The following is a 20,441-nucleotide window of genomic DNA, read 5'->3' as shown; positions in this document are numbered from 1 at the left end:
TGCTTTAGCCCTTCTGGCTGTTAGAAGCTGTTTTTATTGACGCTGTACGTAATCGCATAAAACGGCACATTGAAGTTTTGGATAAAAATAAAAAAAAACTCGGTCTGCACGTGTTGTCGGCATTCTGCGGCACCCGTTCTAACATCATTACTACCGTTTTACTACGCACACCTCATCATTTAACGATAATTAAGTGGCCATCACTCGCACATCCCGCTCTTCAAATCTCGCCCCCCCCCCCCAGCGTACCCCTCCGGCGCCTCAACCTCGCCCCAAGTCCAAATATGACATCAAGCGTGACTTACAGCCGGGCTACAAAAGGAACCGCCCACCAGCGGCGCACTGCTCGCCGGCAGCGCCGCCTCCCGTCGCCCCCAGACGCCTAATCAGCGACAATTAAGCGCGCCACTTATTGTCTCGTGCGCCAATTTACGCGCAAAGCGGCGTGCGCGGCTCGGCGCGACGCTGTGAGGAGAAGCGTCGCTCACAACTCCCCGGCGTCGGTCTGGCTGGTTGGAAGCCGTTGAGACGCTCCGCCAAGGACACAAGCAAGAGGTAAATAAGATACCACGCTCTGGAGGGGTCAATTTGAATGCGTAAAACACCGGTCCAGTTTCTATTAGTGTGTCGGCGATGCTGGGGTTTTGAGGTTTGTATAGGCGGGCCGGGACGCGCATGGGGCGGTGTGGTGTCTTTAGGCCTCGTTTGGGCCCGCTTATTGCGTCTTTAGGCCGTTTTGTGGTTGGTGGTTTGTGCGGTGCGGCTGGCAAACAGGGGTATCACTCAAAGGAGGGCTCAGAGGCTCATGTTTGACTGCTGGGTGGCTGGCGAGGGGTTTGGTGAAAGGCTGTCAACTAACTCACCGGTATCCTGTGGTTTGTCGGCGCCTTGTCAGGTGGGCTCAGTCTGGGCACGGCGCCAGGCTGGGTGCTCTCATTTATAGCATCAAAACTCCAGTGTTTTGGACTTCTTTGTTTGGTGTTTCATGCAGATTTGGTACTATTATTATTGGAACTAAGATTTTCTGTTGATGTATATTAATTTGATATCTATAAGATGTTTTTATGTCATGCAAAACTAAGAACTTGTAAGAACCCATCATTGAAGTGTTATGCTTGCATAATCATATGTTGTATTACTCATATTTACGTGTAGATGATACAGATATTCAGTATTACTTTGCACCCCTTTTTTTTATTTCGATGAGATACTCTCTCCAAAATATTGACATACATTTTGCATTATAATTCTTAATTGAAATTTTAATGATAATTTTATTAAAGGAAATAGTTCACTTTCACGAAATTATTTTTTTTGCAACGGATTTATGATTTTTTATGTTCAAAATAATCAGCAAAGAAAATAAAACCTTTTTATAACAAAATATTATTTTCTATATTTTGATATAGGAAGAACTTTTCAGTTTCTGTAAGGCACACGCGATCCAGTATGAAAAGAGCATGGGTCCCGAAAATTCTTCAGAAACAGAGAAATTATCGCAGCCACCGGCATTTGGGCGATCTGCTCGATCTGATAATGTTCCCCTGAATGTCCTAATTGATCAGTACGAGAATTTCTCTAGAGTTCTCGTAGATAATTTCTCTAGTTTCTGAAGAATTTTCGGGACCCATGCTCTTTTCATACTGGATGGAAATATATGCAAGGCACACATCCTCAACGCAAGACACCTTTTTCGGGACGAGAAATAGAATATCTTTGCCTAGGGTGATCGTTGGGCTGTAAAAGCTCCTGATTTATGCTCGTCTTAGCCCAAGCCCAAGGGACGAGAAATAGAATATCTTTGCCTAGGGTGATCGTTGGGCTGTAAAAGCTCCTGATTTATGCTCGTCTCAGCCCAAGCTACGGAACTGCTATTCCAGTTCAAAACCCATGTTAAAAAGTGAACTATTTCCTTTAATTAATTATTTAAATGACTTTTCCCGCCTCGACAATGTTGAAGAAAATCCTTTGAAATCGGAGGCGCCAGATGATAAATAAGGTCATGCAATGCTGAAGCAATGTTGAATATTTATGCACTAGTGCATAAATATTATTTAAACGACTTTGGGTTTATTGACCCCTGGTATAGATTCAGATATGGCCTTATCATAGCTGTATATTGTATGGGTAATGATATTGTTTTGTATCACCTTTATAGACCACTGACTTAACCCGCGCACCGACGGGGGGGGGGCGGATATCCGCCCCCCCCTGAGGTTTTTCGCGAATAGCGGGAAAACCGCGGCGCGTAGCGCCGCGAAATTTGGTATGACTATAACCTCATCAATTTTACACATGGTGTGCAAGTTTGAACCTCCTACCTTTTAAGGTCAGGTCACCAGGTCACTTTGAATGACCCAACCTCAAGTCACTTTTTTGCAACTTTGTCACCGTGCCAGAGCTACAGTAGATGTCGGAGGCCTTTGAAAGTCGCAGGATATTATTAGGTCATTAGTAGCTACAATTTGTATATCTCGGAATTTTGATATCGGTGACCTAAGGTCAGGTCAATTTCGCGACCTCCCCATTATAAGTCAATGGGGGGAAAATCAACTCCCTGTTTTTACCACTAAAACGGGTCGGAATGGCCCCATATACCATACATGACTTCATATACGATCAACCTTCACTACCTTGAGGTCTGTTTTGCTGTTGGGCAGCTGTGAGGTCATGTGACGTCATCAAAGGTCACCAAAGGTTTTTGGCCAATAACTCCGTACAGGAACAAGATACAGACGCGTGGATGGTCTCATTGTGTTCAGCTCGTCAAGACGCATCGAATGATATACATGATGACCTCGAGGTCACGTGACCTGAGGTCAACCTTTGACCTTGACCTTTCGAGGTCAACATATATATCATTCGATGCGGATTGACGAGAGGATCACGATGATGCCCTTAGTTTGTTCCTATCTTGACTAATTCGAAAGTTATTCGAGAAAAACTCTCTCCATATCTGGCGCCGCCATTTTGACTTTTTCGACCCCTGTGACGTCATCTTTGACCTGACCTGAAAATGACCTTTGTAAAAATTGTAGATCTTGGCCGTGCGTATCCGATGCCGCTTACCGCTTGTCGCTATCTTGCTTCGTTCTCGAGATCTCAGGGGGGGGCGGTCATCCGCCCCCCCCCCGTCGGTGCGAAGTTGGCGCAGACCCCCGTCGGTGCGCGGGTTAAATGGATATTGGATGTCTTTGCTGATAGGTATCACAAGAAAATTCGTGCACATCGATCAATAGAATTTTTTTTAAAAAAAACATATTGACGAATTGACCAGTTCTGCCGGTGATGGCATTTAAACAGCCCTACCAATTGCGTATTTTAGCAGGCACGCTCCAAAACTCTGATAATATTTTGTACCGTGCCTTATGCTCCCTGTTATGAGGAAGTGGGTGACAAATGCATCCGCAAACCATATATCTTCTCAAATAAATTAAGGACAGCTGCTTCGTTTAGAGCAAAATGCCGACCAAGGAACAATGGACACTGGACAGTGTCCTACAGCAGTCGGGTGACACGAATATAATCATTGACTATTAAATTATCACCATATCCGAGTCCTATCCGAGTCCTCTGTGATAAGTCAAGTATTTGACCGTGTTTGTATTCGTACTTGACACAAGGAGCACACAGAAATGGATGGTTATATGCTGATGGAATTGCGGCTCCTATTCAGCACATGTGTATAAATGTTCCCCCACCCATAACCCCGGTTTCCCACATTTTCCCCAAGTGTGAGGGGAAGGAAGAGGATGGAAAATTGTATGGTTTTCGTCTACATTATAAGTTCTTTGTTTTTTCATTTACTAACAATGTTATTCTTCCTTTTGTACCGATCTGCTGCACATGCACAACTATTTTTCAAAGATAGTAAGACTTTATTGACGTATCGGCGGGAAAAATCATTTAAATATCTTTTATGCGACCTTTCCTCGTTGAAATGTATGTTATGTCACGCTCGACTTGTTTAAGCACTCGTTTATAAATGAACTCGTTTCACTCGTTCATTTATAAACTCGTGCTTAAACAAGTCGAGCGAGACATAAAATACATTTAAACGAGGTGAAGGTCGCATAAAGTACTATTAATTAATTAATGATAATTTTAATAATAATGATTATGTCATCAAGGTACGATTGATTATGCATATGTTTTCTGAAAAGGACATTCTATAGAATTGTAACTCATCTATTTCGAAATGTTTACCTTTTTGGGTGTACGATACCCAGAAGTCTCTTGCAACAAAATAACTACCAAGAAAGAGTGTGATTCTGCCTAGATTCACTTCCAGCGGACATTCCCTTGGAAACTCTTCCGTGACAATTTATCTAGAAATTTATCAAGCATCTCTAGCTTTGCGTAGGGAATTCGGTGCAATACGATTTGCCGCGGTGTGTAGGTATGGCTACTTGGTAGATAATATAGGTACTGAATTTACGATTGCAACGAGCTGGGTATTCTACTGCATTAAGCTCCAGTTTTATCACTTATAAGAAGTGTTTTGACTTTCTAGCTGCCGACAAATGTAATCTACAAAGGCTTAAAAAATCTCCTTATACACGATCAAGTGTGTCTTGAACAGAGATACAAGGACAAGTATCTTTGTCTATCCAATACAAATGAATTATTTCGCTCAGCACGGTAATCTGTAGGTATTAACAGTGTATCAACTACTCATTCACTATGCTTAATCGTATATCCGACAATTGGTGTCTGCAGCTCTTGTTTTTCAATGTTCTTTGTGGCTGCTACAAGCTCTTGGCATTCCTAAGGTAAAATGAAAATGAAGCAAAGAAGAAACTCAAGTTGTTTTTGTAATAATATTTACATCATCACATTACAATTATCAACTATGAGCAGCATTGTCTCTACAGAGTTCGTTTACATACAGAGGAAAGATACAGGGAAGAAAGATTTTATGGTCACTTTCACACGCATGCAGATTGCAGAAGAGTCACACATACAATAAATACTTGGCGAGTCTGTCCCACGCGAATCACAGTTTATCAATGCCATCGCATTTTCGATCCACGTCTTGCGTCAGTCCCACTCGTATTTGTTCACATTTATGCTTTTATCAAACCACTATAATACCTTTTATGATGAAAGGAGACTAAAATCAAAGATTTTGTTATTTGGACGCCCTCTGGTTCTACGGACAATGGACATATCATACTACAGGCTGAAGACATTGTAACAGTTGAATGCATATTAAGCAACGGCTAAAAGTGCTGAGACTATTCAAACACTAGGTGTGGTGCACTGGTCAATAATACAGGACACTCGCGGTGGTGCACTGGGACGTTAACCGACGCAGGTGGGCTTCACAAGCTATTTGCGCTAATACTTTCTAGTCGCTCTAACTATGATGACATCAGACTTGCCAGCAGACGCATTTTCTTCAATGCTGAATACTGACCGATTCCCAAAACAGACGAACAAGGCTCATCACAAATTCGCACAACCAAGCTCAGTCCAGCTTAGCTCACAGCTCACAGTTCATAGCTCACAGCTCAACCCAGTAGGTCTGCCAGGGCCGTGATATAGCTCTGAGCCATCTGGAGTGTCTCATACTTTGAAAACTGCCTGTCATCTCCAATGGAGGGAAGCACGCTTCTCAGGCGGTCAAAAGCCTGGTTCAGATTGTCCATCCTCCTCCTCTCCCGGGCGTTCGCCGCTAGTCGCCGTTTCTTGCGCAGACCGTCATTCTGGCGCGCTTTAGACGGTCGCGGCGCGGGGGCTCGCGGTGCGGGTGCCACGCGCACAAGTGCCGGTGGCGCGCCCTCACGTTTGATCTGCACAGTGCCTGCAGCGACTGAGGCTGGCGGTGTGACCTTGAGACTGCGCTCCCTATTGGCCAGCGCTGCCGGGTCGCGGGTCTGATCGGGGGAGAGCAGACGGGGGTTCGCCGCCTCCGACAGGGGCTGATCGTAGCGCCCAGCCGTGGAATCTGGGTACACTGGAGGCGAGCACGCCCGGTACGCCGGAGGCGAGCACGCCCGGTACGGCGGAGGCGAGCAGGCGGTGACCCGGCACCGGTCAGAGGTCAGGTCACGTGCTGCGCCGGTCACCGGCAGACGGTAGTCACGTGACACCTCGGGACGGTGCAGCCGCAGACAGCCGAAATCAGTCGCCATCTGAAACGGGAGAGACAAGATAAATTCAACTTGTCCGATACTCATAGATTAAGGCGAAAAGACCGTCATTGAATTAGCAATTGATTAATCATTTGCAAAGGTGTGGCAACGTTGTGATGAAAAAAATCATTTTATTATTTTTACTCAGGCTTATTGCTTAACCCTCGCATGTGTAGGGGGGGTCGGATGGACCCCCCCCCAATGGTTTTTCGCGAATAACTCGCGTAAAAAGCGGCCGATCGCGACGAAACTTTCAGTACCCTCGCATTGATCAATTTTACACCTACCCTGAAAATTTCATGACCCTGACCCAAATGACCTTTGACCTGTGACCTCTTTTCCGAGACCATGTTTGGCCGGAATCGCGATTCGGCGTACGTCGGCTCGCATTAGCCGTGCGTTTGCAAGCTTTTCGTGGTTTCAAACGTTCAAACATGTGATTTGATGTTGCTCCCATGCATTAGGGTGGGTGTCAAGGTCACCTGAAGGTCAGGTCAGGTCATTGACCTTTGGTGACCTCGGGTGACCTCGGTTCACTTTTTCGAGTTTTACATGTTTCTAGGCTAGTTTTTGGAGCTGAATTCGAATTTAGCAACCATTTGAACATTTACGAAGTAGTTTTGGTGCCTTCGTAACATGTTACGAAGCTGTCAGAGGCGGTTGACACGTACTACGAATACCCGTCACGACGCCTACTGGTTGACCTGACCTGACCTGACCCGACCTGGTCTAAATGCTTAAAGACATCATCTCTGATCAAAACTAACACGATATTCGTGATCAGCACCCCGAAAAACCCCTTAGCAGCCACACTTTACGACTTTCTAATAGGTCCCGATTTTCCCGACTTTGGGTCATTGACCTGACCTGGAAGGTCAACCAATGACCTAGGACCTTAAAATTGGGTATCATCGGCTTCCTCTCGTCACGGGCAGCACGCTCGTTTTTTTCCGCGAAGCTCTAGCTCGATCAGGGGCCAAACGGCAAGGGGGGGTCCAACCGACCCCTACACATTAGAAGCTGGAAAACGCCGCACACATGCGAGGGTTAACAGCCTCACATTTTTCCCTCTTCCACAACCTTCATGCGCTCTGATTCAAACAACAAATAGTCTATATCATTCATAATTTTTCTTACAATTGTTAACGTCTATCAGCTTCTAAAAAATATGTGCATTTTGTTTTGTTTTAGGCTTGTATCCTGGGTGAAGGCAGTACCAAAAAGTAGCTCAAGCTGAACTAAACATGTTATGGTTTTGGTGACGTAAACTTTTCTCGCTGTACAGTTTTTCGACGAAATTAATCGGTCACAGTAATGATCATTTTATGTTTGCAAGAAATGGCGGGTAATTTAATCAGTAATTTTTTAGTACCTACCTACTATATAACAGGTGACCCAGTTTTTCCTTACGATGCTGTGTTGCTAGGCTGCGTATGGCTGCGTAATTAAACCAACAACTTTAGAAACTAGCCCAAGAAATATTTGCCAGCTCTGCCCTCGTATAATGGTCTCACTTTTCATGAGTGCAGCTCGTTTTCAATGCAATCACACGCAGTTTAGCATCCCCTCACCGGTCAATTGTCTTCCCTCCATAAACTCCACGGGACTGCACCCTACACCGACCATATCAAACACCTATAGGTCGGTCTCAGCAGGACCATAACACGTGTCATACTTCATGGGACTCCACGGGCTAGCTGGCTATCATAACACCTATCGTGGCCCGCCGGAGACCCCCACAGGGACCACCGACCCCTGCGGGGCCCGAGCGGGACCCCCGCTGGGGCTGGTGCTCCTACTGGTCACCACTCGGTCCCCACGGGGTCCCGGCGGGATCCCAGCGGGCCCCAGTGGGACGGCCGGACGGTCCAGGGATGCCATCCCATTATTGGAGCTCCCGGGGCGAGCCGGTGCTTCTGAAGTGGCCCGCCTGTTTCGGGGTGCCGCCGGGGGGCCAGAAATGGTGTGTCGCCAGGTTAGAGACTGGGCTGAAAACAGGGCCCGATGAAGTGTGACCGGCTCCAAATGGGACCGCCCCCTGCGACCGCGGACAACAAGGTAGTGGGCCAGGTCATTTCAGAGATAGTGGGATGGCCAGGGTGCCTGCTGGGGACTGAGCGAAGACAATGCACATGTGTAGTTTGCAGTAAATTATTGTATAATGCAGCAATGAGCTGTTTTTCTTGGCTTACATGTGTAGGGTAACTATAAAAGACAGAAGCACCCTTGCAATGGTATACAATATTTGTTAACTGTCCTTAGTTGAGTAATTTCTTATTCTCCAATATTGTCCGCGAGTCAAAAATCAAAACTCATTGCAAATGAATTCCTGCTTGTAACGAATTCCTTGCTCCCAGTTTCAGCTTTCAGAATTTCTAACTAAAAACATGAACGAAAGCTCAGAACTAGCACAAAAATCACTAATGTGTCTTAACATTACGCTTGTAGTGTTCAAGATTAATTCTTGTAATTAGATATAAAAAAGAATCCAACATTTTGGTACAGACAGACACAAACAATAGTTTCGAGACTCACCTGGGTTTTCAGTTCTCCCATAGACTCCACAGAAGTTCCCTCTTGCGAAACACTCTTGCAAAACGAGCCACACCTTTCCCCAAGAGCCTCACTTGTACCCTTTCTTCTCCCGACACCTTCCAAAACCCCAAGATCTACCACGTCACTTTGGAATGAGTCAACTCTCCACCAAGTTCCGTCCTGGCACCAGGTCTTCCAGTTCTTTCCTCTTCGCCGAGAATGAGGGAACTGGCCGAACCTTTCCGTCGAAGGTGGCCGGCTTCGTCGGCGTCAGCTGGCACGCTCACGTGCCCAGCCGCCAGCCGTCACCCCAATTACGAGAGCTGGCCTCCCCCTCGCTCCTCCCCCCCCCCCCAGCCACCGCCCCGCGCGCGCCGTCGTCACTCGTGGTCCGCGCGCTGTCCCCGCGATGTGATGACAGGGGGAGGGGAAGGGAGAGGGGAGGGTTATAATCGGGACGGGCCCGATCGGAAAACCATCAAGGAGTGACGCTCGGGTTACTGCCGAAAGCTGCTCGTGCGTGACTGGTACTATTTTGGCAGGGAGATGTGGTCAAGGATTTGAAGTAGTTGACAGGAGAAAGTGATGCTGTGTTGTTTTGTTTGGAGCTAATTGTTATCAGTCAGGACCATGTGCTGACTAGAAGTTCAACAAATCAGCCACTTCCAAATAAGCTGGAAACACTGCCTGCTTCTTGGTTAGAAAAGCTGAATTTAGGTTGCGGAGTTTCTCTTACAGGTAACTTCAAATCGAAGCGATCATTTTGTCTTTAGAGAAAAAAAAATAATAAGTACGAGTATGTGATTGCCAGCCTCTTTGAAAGTTTATTCATCTAACAAGTTTTTTGAACACGCATCAATGATTGAGTGGACCGTGCACTGCAAAATTACAGTAGTTGAGCATTTTGAATTTTTCAGGGTGGGTGTCAGCGATGTCTCTGTTATTTACCATAATTTGCTGAGGCTCATCTGGGCGTAATCTTTAGAGATCCCTGCTCCCGGATTCCACATGCCTCACAGATTGTAGTCTGACTCACATCCTCACACCTGCTGACCCTCTGACCCCTGCCCGTTTTGCATCAGTGACCTTTTGACCCCTCCACCACCGCACTAACCGCCCCCAGTTGCTGCCGCCCACAACCCCGGTCGCTCAGCCAGCCTCGGGACACAGGATTAGTCAGCTGATCACCGCACGATACATGAGTCGCGTTTACATAACATTTTTGACGAGTCTCTAGCTCCTTTATTTGGCGATAGTTTCGATGCAGTGGTCTTCAAATATTTAGAGGGAATCATTTTGTAAATTGCTAAGCACCATTGGCATCTTTTGCAACATCACAGACGGAGCTTGCAACAAACCCTATGTAAACGCGTCTATGGCCGTGGTGTGAACTGCTTTTTAGTCATGTGAACTGCTCTTTAGCCATCGCGTCCGTCAGCCAATGCTTGGTGTGAAGTCGTACTGCCGTCGGCGCCGCCCCAGGACACGGATTGTAGATGTGCTTCTGACATCTGCTGCTTGCCGCACAGCATCTGTCGCCCCCCCCCCCCCGTGCAGGTGGTCTGGAGGGGGAGGGGTGTCCTCCAGAAATCAGGGCGCGTGGCAGGAAGTGAGAGATTTATTCTGGACCGGCCGTTAGAGAAATAATTTGACTTTATTGTAGCCGTGGCTGCGTTTAACAATCTGTTCAACATTTCTGTGGGGATGTGCAGCTGCACTGCACGCGCGCACTGTTCAAAAAACAGTCAGTGTAAAACGACAGGGTAAAACGAATTTCTGCTTGCATCATATAATTACCGGTGATTTTGGGAGAGAATAATCCAATGACAGAATAGGGCGGTGCACCATAAGACATTATTTGTTTTCCCAGGGCGCAATTTTCTATCGTGATCGGTGGTTATGATATGAAACTGATCATGAATACTAAAATCGGTTACCAATAAATGACGAGCGATTTACTGAGGGGCTTAGATAATCAATAACAGAACTCAGATGGATGATTCGTGTATGTATCACCCGCTGTTGAAGTGTTATTTAATGTTCGGCACTAAGTCATTCATTGATCTGCTTACATCATGTAACATATGGCTATTAACAATTGAATGGAGCAGAGTCGTGAGAAAGTGCCTCTGATAGAGCTATAAGCTAATGAGCGCAGTGCTACAGCTAATGAACGTATTTATCTCATATTCATGTTTTACCGAAGAATGTAACGAAATTCGTTCCTACCCCGTCCTCCACCTCCCTCTGTACCTACTTACTGCCCAGCCCCCTCGCCCACTTACAATATCCTTATATGGTCCTCACTCCTCACCTGCGACGCCTGTCCTAGCCCGCTTCTGATTGGTGCTATGATATGACGTACATCTATATGTAGGACGTGTGTGTATGACGTTTCAATATAGCGGCCGACGCCGAACGCCGAGCAGGAGCTGTGAAAGATTCATTCGAAAGCCAACCGCCGTAGCGGCCTGACGTATCGTTATTCAAAGTCTCGGCCGACTGTTTATTACTTTTGGATTCTGTCCTCAAATTTGCAATACATACTTCAAGAAAAGAAAAACCGTGTTGGTTATACGGCTCGAACAAGAGGTCCCCAAACAGACTATCACAGAAGAAGAAATTGTTTATTTACTTTTTACATTTGTTACAAATGGTGCCGTGACCCGGATCTAAATAAAAAAAAACTCAAGAATTGAAATTGGTTCCGCAAGAAATTGCTCTACAAGTCTACGAACAGTAAGCTGTCACTCTTTCCTATCTTTTCCCTGAACGTCTTCGCCCACATTTTCGCTTTCGATTGCTCAACTGTTATTGTGCCTGTGTACATTTGTGTAATTTTTGCATTGTGTGACTGTTATCTCCGCAGATGTTTTCGTGTGTCAACTGAACTGTTTATTTGTCAACGCTCCATAAACACCACTTGTTTGTATTCGCTGATTGATTTGTATTTACTAGAGTTTTCAAAATGTCCGAGGCAGTCATCACCAAAGCGCTCCAAAATATTTGTCAGGAACTCCGTATTCAGGGTCTAACTCAGCACATCCGAACATTCTCCGGAGAGGGTTCCGCCAAATTCGCCCAATGGTTAAACGACATGGATCAGATATCTATTACCTGCGATTCAGAGCGTATGTGTGTTTTGGCGACCATCACTTTAAACGGATCCGCTGGTGCGTACGCTTCACGCATGCAAAAAGAAAACCCCCAAATAACGTGGTCGGAACTCCGACGCAAACTAAAGGAAAGGTATAGCGAAATGACTGATCCGTACCTGGCTTCGGAAAAATGCAGACGTCTAAAACAGAACCGTGGTGAGTCGGTACAAAATTTTGCTGAAAAGCTGCGGACAATGGCGTCGGAGGCATTCGAAAATCTCTCTGCCCCTGAGGCGCAACGCTTCCTAGTAGAAGTGTTCCAAAAAGGCGTGAGCGACGACAGCTTGGCGCGAAATTTGATCAGGAAAAGATTCACTAACCTCGACGACGCCCTCGCTTTCGCTGAAAGTGAGCAGCAGGCCGACAGGACTTTCCAAATCTGCCGCCATCACTCCCCTCCTCAGTCCGACGTCGAACCCATGGACTGCAGTGGTATTCAGTCCGCTACAGACTCTGAACTTCGGACCACTATTCAGAATCTAACCTCCCAAGTGCAGCGAATGTCTCGCGACATCCAAAAACTGAAACCGCAAAAACGTGCTCAGACCGCCCCACCGCAGGTGCGTTTCAACGTACCTCCGACTACTCCCCCACCGACTTACTTCAACGTTCCCCCGACAGCTCCCCCGCAAGTCCGCTTTGATGTTCCACCCCCGCTGATGTCGTACTATGGCAACGTACAAACTCCCCCTCAAGCCCCTCAGACTCCCAGACCGAACTATCAGTGGACTGAAGATGGATCCCCCATCTGTATCGCTTGTGGCACACCTGGACATGTACGCCGAACGTGCCGACGCAACTCCACCCGTCCTCCTCCCCAAAGTACCCAGGGAAACGCGAACGCGCGTCTCGAAAAATAGCGACCAGAAACGCGCCAAAGAAAGACGGTCCGAAACGGAAAGTTTCTACAAAGAAACCTGGACCGCAAGCAGCACAAATTAAAATTAAACCTGATACGCCGATGTGCTATGTATCTCTGAGCGACCAAAAAGCCTATTCGTTAGTAGATTCAGGAGCGGACATATCCCTTATTTCACGTGAAGCTTTTGACAAAATCCAGTGCAGGAAAATCAAGGGTTTTTCTACGAGGAACTGCGTTCCTATTCGTTCTATCTCTGGTCATAGACTCACAAACTTCGGAACGGCCGTACTACAAGTCAAAATTGCAGGATTTAATCAACCGTTCAAATTCCAAATCGTAGAAGGTCTGAAAAACGACTGTATCCTAGGCAACGACTTTCTCTCCGCATTCGGTGTTCAATTGGATTTTGGACAAAAGACAATGAACCTCAACGGTAACGTCATCCCTCTGCGACCGCAACGTCTGACTTGCCAAACGACGACATCTTTGGTTCGAGTGCCTCACAAAGTTACAATTCCTGCTCAGTCGTATATAGAGATTCCTGCGTTAGTCAACCGTGTTCAATTGCTGGATCAAGATTGCATAGTTCAACCTTTGAGCAATGCACCCGTTCTAGGAGAAGAACCTGGTTTGTGTTTGGTTGAAAGTGTAGGTCACGTAGACAACAACAAGCGTATTACAGTCGTGATAGTGAACGCCACTGGTAGGGATTACGTTTTGCCTTCTCGATCAGTCATTGGCATTGCGGAAGTTTTAGAAGACCCGGAAGGATGCATATTTACAGCTAGTGAGGAAGGTGACCAGTGTAGTGAACCGTCAGATGACGTCCCCGAAAGTCAAAAAGCGCGATTGTCACATGTGTCCGAAGGTCAACGTAAAAAGATACAAGACTTCTTGGCCCAAAATGAGGATTTGTTTGCAAAAAGTGATTTGGATTTAGGTTGTACTGATTTAGTGAAAGCAACAATTGAAACTGGTGATCATCCACCAATTAAACAGCGACCTTATCGGTTGCCTTTCAGTCAGAGAAAACTTGTAGAAGAGCATATACAAAAAATGTTGCAGGCTGGCATCATTTCCCCTAGTCGTAGTCCCTGGTCTAGTCCGATTGTGATTGTAGATAAGAAGGACGGACAAAAACGGTTGTGTGTTGATTTGCGTGCTTTGAACAAGATCGTTGTCAAAAATAGTTACCCTCTTCCGCGCATAGACGACATTTTGGCTTCGCTTGAAGGTGCGAAATATTTCACTTCTTTAGATCTCCGCAGTGGGTACTGGCAGATAGCCATGGATCCCGAGTCAAAGGCCAAAACGGCATTCACTTGTTTCATGGGTCAATACGAGTTTGAAAAGTTATGTTTTGGGTATGTCAATGCACCCAGTCTGTTTTCAGAGCTTATGAATAAAGTACTGTGGGGCATTCAACACAAATTTACTATTGCGTATTTGGATGATATTTTGATCTATTCAAAAACCTTTGAGGAACATTTAGAACATATAGATGCAGTCTTTTCACGTTTGAGAGACGCTGGCTTGAAATTAAAGATGTCAAAATGTGAGTTTTTGAAACAAGAAGTAAAATACCTAGGCCATGTAGTTACTCCATCTGGTATCAAACCGGATCCCGAGAAAATAAGTGCAATACAAAATCTCCGTCCTCCGACAAATGTCAAAGGCGTCAGATCATTCCTTGGTATGTGTGGATTCTACAGGCGATTCGTTCCAAATTTTGCAAGGATAGCCAAACCATTGACAGAGCTAACAAAGAAAAATCGTCGTTTTTATTGGGATGATGCATGTCAGTCTTCGTTTGAAACTCTTCGTTCAGCTTTAACAGTTGCACCAATTTTGGCATATCCGAACGTGGATAAGCCGTACAAGTTATATACTGACGCGTCACAAAACGCCATAGGTGCTGCGCTAGTCCAAGAGACTGAATTGGGTGAAAGAGTCATCCAATATTTATCGCATCAGCTCAACGAAACCCAGCAACGCTGGCCTACTATCGAGCGAGAAGCTTATGCGATTGTATATAGTGTACAAAAGTTCCGTCCCTATTTACTCGGTTGTAAAGTTACGATTATGACGGACCACCAGCCCCTCAAGCACCTGTTCACCAGTGAAATGAAGAATGCTAGGATTCAACGTTGGGCGATTATATTAGATGAGTATGGATGTGATATACAGTATATTAGCGGACGTCAGAATGTAGTTGCAGACGCATTGTCGCGACTGGACACCTCAGGAGAGGATTGTCACACGGATATCCCAGGAAATGGATTAATGACTAGTGAGTCATCACCGTGCCATGTCGATGAATGCGTAGACACATTGGTGTAAATAATGAATCTTCGTGTAGTGTGAATGTGATTGATTCCGATAGAGCGCCTGACGTTCAAGTAGAGACTGAAGTGAAAAGAAGTGAGTTACCTGAGGTTCCTCCCAAGGAAAAATTCAAAGAGTTTTTACAAGGACACCCCGACCTTGGTTTACTTCAGAGAGAGGATCCCGAGATCCAACAATTGATCAAAGTATTACAGGACCCAAATCATTCGAACCATGCTGTAGTGTCTCGTTATTATATTTTGGAAGACGGTCTACTATATCGAGTTTCTGATCCGTCCAAATACCCCTCATTTCCAGGCTTGCAGTTAGTTATTCCCAAGCCCCTACAGAAACTGATCATCGAAGAAATTCATTCAGGCTATTTCGGCGGACACTTAGGTATAGATAAAACGTACGACAAGACCCGTTCACGTTATTTTTGGTCCGGTCTATATCGAGACGTTGTTCAGTAGGGGAGAGTGGGGCAAAGCGGCCACCCTAACGTTTCTAACGATGCCGACGCTTGATTTTTAAACTTGGAAAGATTCTTTCTATACCAATGTGATCCCTATTAAATTGTCTTTTATTCCGACTGCGTTTCATTTCCAAAGGCGTTCACATATGGGAGATATTGACAAAACTTTAAACCTATAGCATATTGGCCACTTTGCCCCATCCCTGAGGCAAAGCGGCCACTGCCGACTTCTCAAGTCTCGATATGAGAAACAGAATAGTTGCCTCATGCACGACTAGGGTATTTGATGGTGACAAGGTTTAAGGGAAGATGGATGTTTACTTTGTTATCTTCCCACCTATTGCTAAACAAAGAAAGAATTTTCTTGGAAAAACATTTAATTGCATAATTTGGTAACTCATGTAACCGAAAAGTGGCCAAGATGAATGCATGACGACACATTTGAATATAAATAATGTTTTTATCCAGATGGAAACAACTTATTGCCAATTGGGGGCTGGCCACTTTGCCCCGGCCGCTTTGCCCCGCGCATACCGTCCGAGACAAAAATATTCCAGCTCAGCTATTAGTGGGGTAAAAAGCATTAAAATTGGTAGAAGGCATGTACGATAACCACGCAATGCATGGACAAAAACGCTTATAAAAATTCCAAACGGTTATGGAATAAAATAACATTTAAAAATTGTAAACATAATTGGTAACCTGGCAAGAAAGGCTTTTCCGTGTTTCACAGAACAATGGCGATGGGCCTGAAACCCCGGTCTGGCTCATTCGAACGACCGCAAAGAGAAGTATAATTGGAAATCATAAATTGGAACTGACGCCAGCTGTGGAGGGCTAAAACGATGGATGGCCGCTTTGCCCCGGGTGGCCGCTTTGCCCCACTCTCCCCTACTTAAAAACATGTGTCGCCTGCAATATGCGGAAGCTCAGACGCGAGCGACCCCCTCTGCAAGATATGCCAATCCCAAAATTTCCTTTCGAGCAGATCGCAGTAGACACGTCCGGTCCGTACCCTGAAAGTTTCCAAGGAAACCGGTACATTATTACTGTCATCGATTTATTTTCTGGATGGCCAGAGTCGTTCGCTACCTCATCAAAAAGTGCAGAAACGGTTGCCCAAATTTTATTAGAACATATCATCCCTCGCCATGCTTGTCCTAGGATTATGATTTCAGACAATGGTACAGAGTTTTGCAACGCCGTCATAGACCAAATTACAACTTTTAGCAACATTAAGCATATCCGAACTTCCGTTTACCACCCGCAATCGAACGGCAAATGCGAAAGATATAATAGAGTTCAGAACGACATGTTAGCAAAGTTAGTGAGTAAATCTCAACGTGACTGGGACACAAAGCTTCCTTCAATCTTGTCTGCTTATCGCACCGCGAAAAACGAGACTATCAAGTATTCCCCTTTCTTCCTTCTTTATGGTCGTGACCCTGTTCTACCACTCGATAGCATTTTATCTCCAAAATATCGTTACCAAGGTGAAGATTACGTACCTACCATGCTCGAAAACATGCATTCTGCCTACAGTCATGTGCGTCACAACCTAGTACGAAGTCATGAGAGAAACAAATTTTATTACGATCGTACCGCCAAGCCAACGAAAATCAAAGTCGGTGATATGGTTTACTTCAGAAACCCTACAGAGGCGACTCAAAATGCTTCCAAACTGTCGTGCCATTGGAAACCTTTTTACCGCGTTATCAAAGCCATCAACGACGTAACCTTTGTCATTAAGAACCAGCTGTCTGGCGATGTCAAAGTAGTGAACGTTCATAATTTGAGATTCGCTGATCCAGATACCCTTTGGGAAAACGTGACAGAAGAACCACATCATATCAACAGCAAGTACGAAAGTAAACAGAAGTCGTTTATCCCAGTTCCACTTCGTGTGCAGCCTCCACGTCAATCAAAGTTCTCATTCGCCGATACGGAAATGCATAATACTGAAACAGTCACAGATCGGTCTATTCGTGATTCAACCCCCAGTTCGATATCAACCCCTATTGAAACTTACGCTCCAGCGAAACCGTCGCCGAGTGAACAAAATTACCCACCTTTACCTGAAGATTCTGATTCCGATGCAGATCTTGACGTGCCGTTATCCGAAATGCGAAAACGATGGAGAGAAGAAAAATCGAAAGACAATAGTTCTGACGACGAGAATATTCCTTTGTCCCAATTAGCAAAGCGCCTGAGAACGGAAAAGTTATCTGATCCATTCGAAATTGAACCTACCCCTATGAAACGACCACTCACCCGTACAGAATCAGAGTCGAACGACATGGATGCAGAAGCGCGTAGCCCTCCTTCAAAATTACAATGTGCCGACCAAGACCACGAATCGGATTCAGACGAATTGGACGCCGATGGTGTACATATTGAAAAGGAGCAAATGTGTACTAACCCACGTGTGAAAGAAGCCCTGTTAGTTAAGATGCTGAAAACGCATGAGAAGTTGATGACCGACATGTTCAAACAATTAGAAAAAATGTAAAAAGGTTCCCCGGCCCCCTGAGTTATTACAGGTCGGATGACAGCCGAATGTCTACAGTATTTTGTGGAACCCAGCTAGTACGATGAAGGCTGAACGGCTGTATGGTGTTATAGGGTTTATATAGAATATGGATCCCGGTTTGTATGCCGAAGACAACGTAATCGCGGTACCACGTTGTATTGGGTTGAATGATATACCGACTCTGGCTAGTATGCCACAGCCATTTATGTGTTGTTCATTTTACGTTCGGTCAGTGAACCGTTCAATTGTTCGTGTACTAACCTCATGTTTGCGAAATGTTAATAGTTGTTTGTGTGTGTTCCAGAGATGTGGGCAAGACCGTTCTTCCTGACATTCCTGTTCTATCTGACATCTCCGACAACGGCCAACGTTCTCTTCCTGCCCCGAGGCCATCTCTACGCTTCATACGACCACTGGACTCTTCACATCCCCATCGAAACCAGGACATCATGGACGTTTGTATTGAAGCTGGAGCATCATGTGAAGCTCTTTAAAAGTAAAGTCAGTAGTATATTTGCAGAGCACCGCCAACAATTGCGAAGTGACCAGGCAATTCAGCTTTTTGCTAAGTTTAACCAGAGCGTAAAAGTTATTGACATTGTAATAGATACTTGGTCAAATGCGGTACTTGTTGATTTTTCGGAAACTAATGTTTCACTCCCCGAAGCCGTAAACTTCATTCCCCCACTTCAGGACAAAAGTGTCCATTTGTCTAACTTGAAGAAACATATTCAACAGATTCGAGTACGCAATGCTCAGCATAATAAAACTGTCGTTATCCCCGCCATCTCGGTCACAACGTGTATTGTGGTTGCGTTAGTGCTATTAACTGTTCTATACGTCCGATGTCATGTGTTTAAACCCATTATGATCCGACCCCAGAAAGTATCCGCTCAAAATCCTGCCCCTGACAGCGTTATTGTTGAAGAAACGTCAAGTGTAGCTCCAAATATCAAGCCCCGGGAAAAACTCACGGACCCAAGTCCCTCGTGCTTAAAATGGTTAAAACCGTCTCCAACCCTCGCTTCTCAGAAATCCGCAGATGCCTGATGCAAATATTTTCCAGAGGAGTTCTTTCTCCGCAGCAGAGGTACCAGTAGCGGCGCTCCCACACTCGGTCGAGCCGCCGCCGGTGCTAGTCAGCGCCACTGAGATCGGGCCGCCCCGCATCGGACACCCCACGTCCGGGCGCCCCGATAAAACTACGCTGACGAGTGGTCTGGTCAGCCGACACCGGACGGACGACCCACAACAATACGCGAGACGTGAGAACGTCAATGTGTCAATATCTGACACATCATCTGGCGACAGCGTGTCGACACCTGACACACGATCTGGTGTCAATGGACAATGGACTGACAAACACGTGTCAGACAGCAGCGTCAAAGGTGACCTAAACCCTCTGAACTCTCTGAACTCCCTGAACTGATGTGACCGCAGCGGAATTTTACCAGTGATTGCGAAGCGAGAACCGAATCGATGAGCACGAGTGGGACAGTAGACTATGTTTCGTAAGCGGACAATGAAGAAGACTCTATAGACTTATAGCTACGAGGACTACAACGAAAAAGAACGGGAAATTGTGTGTTGAGGTGCTGTGTATATTGTTGTGTTAGGTGTTGTTTTTGCTGTGTCGTGTGTTGTGTACGTTATATCATGCATCATATTAGGAGTATCCCAAGCCGAAAATTTTGGTCAAAATTTCAGCTTTAAGGACCTCGCGTTGTGTTGTAACGAAATTCGTTCCTACCCCGTCCTCCACCTCCCTCTGTACCTACTTACTGCCCAGCCCCCTCGCCCACTTACAATATCCTTATATGGTCCTCACTCCTCACCTGCGACGCCTGTCCTAGCCCGCTTCTGATTGGTGCTATGATATGACGTACATCTATATGTAGGACGTGTGTGTATGACGTTTCAATATAGCGGCCGACGCCGAACGCCGAGCAGGAGCTGTGAAAGATTCATTCGAAAGCCAACCGCCGTAGCGGCCTGACGTATCGTTATTCAAAGTCTCGGCCGACTGTTTATTACTTTTGGATTCTGTCCTCAAATTTGCAATACATACTTCAAGAAAAGAAAAACTGTGTTGGTTATACGGCTCGAACAAGAGGTCCCCAAACAGACTATCACAGAAGAAGAAATTGTTTATTTACTTTTTACATTTGTTACAAAGAATTTTGCTTCGAGCATCCAAACTGAGGCAGTAAATCGGCTTGACTCATATAGGTTAAGCTATAAGTAAGCAATACAAATAACGTGTGAAAGAATTGGCCAAGGCTATAGAACTCCGAATTGACCTTATTTGTGAAGCTACGATTTTGCTTTTAAAAAGAATTGGTGAAGAGGGAAATCCCTTTTTTTGGCAATCTTCGGCGTCTTATTGGAAAGTGATGTTAGACCCTACTACTATGGACGT

The 20,441-nt window shown here is 45.6% G+C and overlaps 2 protein-coding genes across 3 annotated transcripts; one reads left to right on the top strand and one right to left on the bottom strand.

The window, feature by feature from the left end:
* Positions 1-4,829: 4,829 nt before the first annotated feature.
* Positions 4,830-8,911, bottom strand: LOC122379631 (protein atonal homolog 1-like). The gene is made up of 2 exons (XM_043361972.1): positions 8,673-8,911; positions 4,830-6,137 (listed from the first exon to the last, which is right to left on the bottom strand). The coding sequence occupies exons 1-2, from the start codon at positions 8,691-8,693 to the stop codon at positions 5,514-5,516; spliced, it is 645 nt and encodes a 214-aa protein (XP_043217907.1). The 5' UTR covers positions 8,694-8,911; the 3' UTR covers positions 4,830-5,513.
* Positions 8,912-16,390: 7,479 nt separating this feature from the next.
* Positions 16,391-20,106, top strand: LOC122379624. 2 transcript variants are annotated; one of them, XM_043361964.1, is made up of 2 exons: positions 16,391-19,309; positions 19,343-20,106. In XM_043361964.1, the coding sequence occupies exon 1, from the start codon at positions 16,412-16,414 to the stop codon at positions 17,999-18,001; it is 1,590 nt and encodes a 529-aa protein (XP_043217899.1). In that variant the 5' UTR covers positions 16,391-16,411; the 3' UTR covers positions 18,002-19,309; positions 19,343-20,106. The 2 variants fall into 2 exon arrangements, with proteins under 2 accessions (XP_043217899.1, XP_043217900.1); XM_043361965.1 differs by having other exon boundaries at positions 16,391-19,318; positions 19,352-20,106.
* Positions 20,107-20,441: the final 335 nt, after the last annotated feature.

This window comes from Amphibalanus amphitrite, unplaced genomic scaffold (genome assembly GCF_019059575.1).
Source record: "Amphibalanus amphitrite isolate SeventyFive unplaced genomic scaffold, NRLGWU_Aamphi_draft 000081F_arrow, whole genome shotgun sequence".
NCBI classification, from domain to species: Eukaryota; Metazoa; Arthropoda; class Thecostraca; order Balanomorpha; family Balanidae; genus Amphibalanus; species Amphibalanus amphitrite.
The sequence above is the reverse complement of the archived record's forward strand: the minus strand, read 5'-3'. Positions and strand labels throughout refer to the sequence as shown.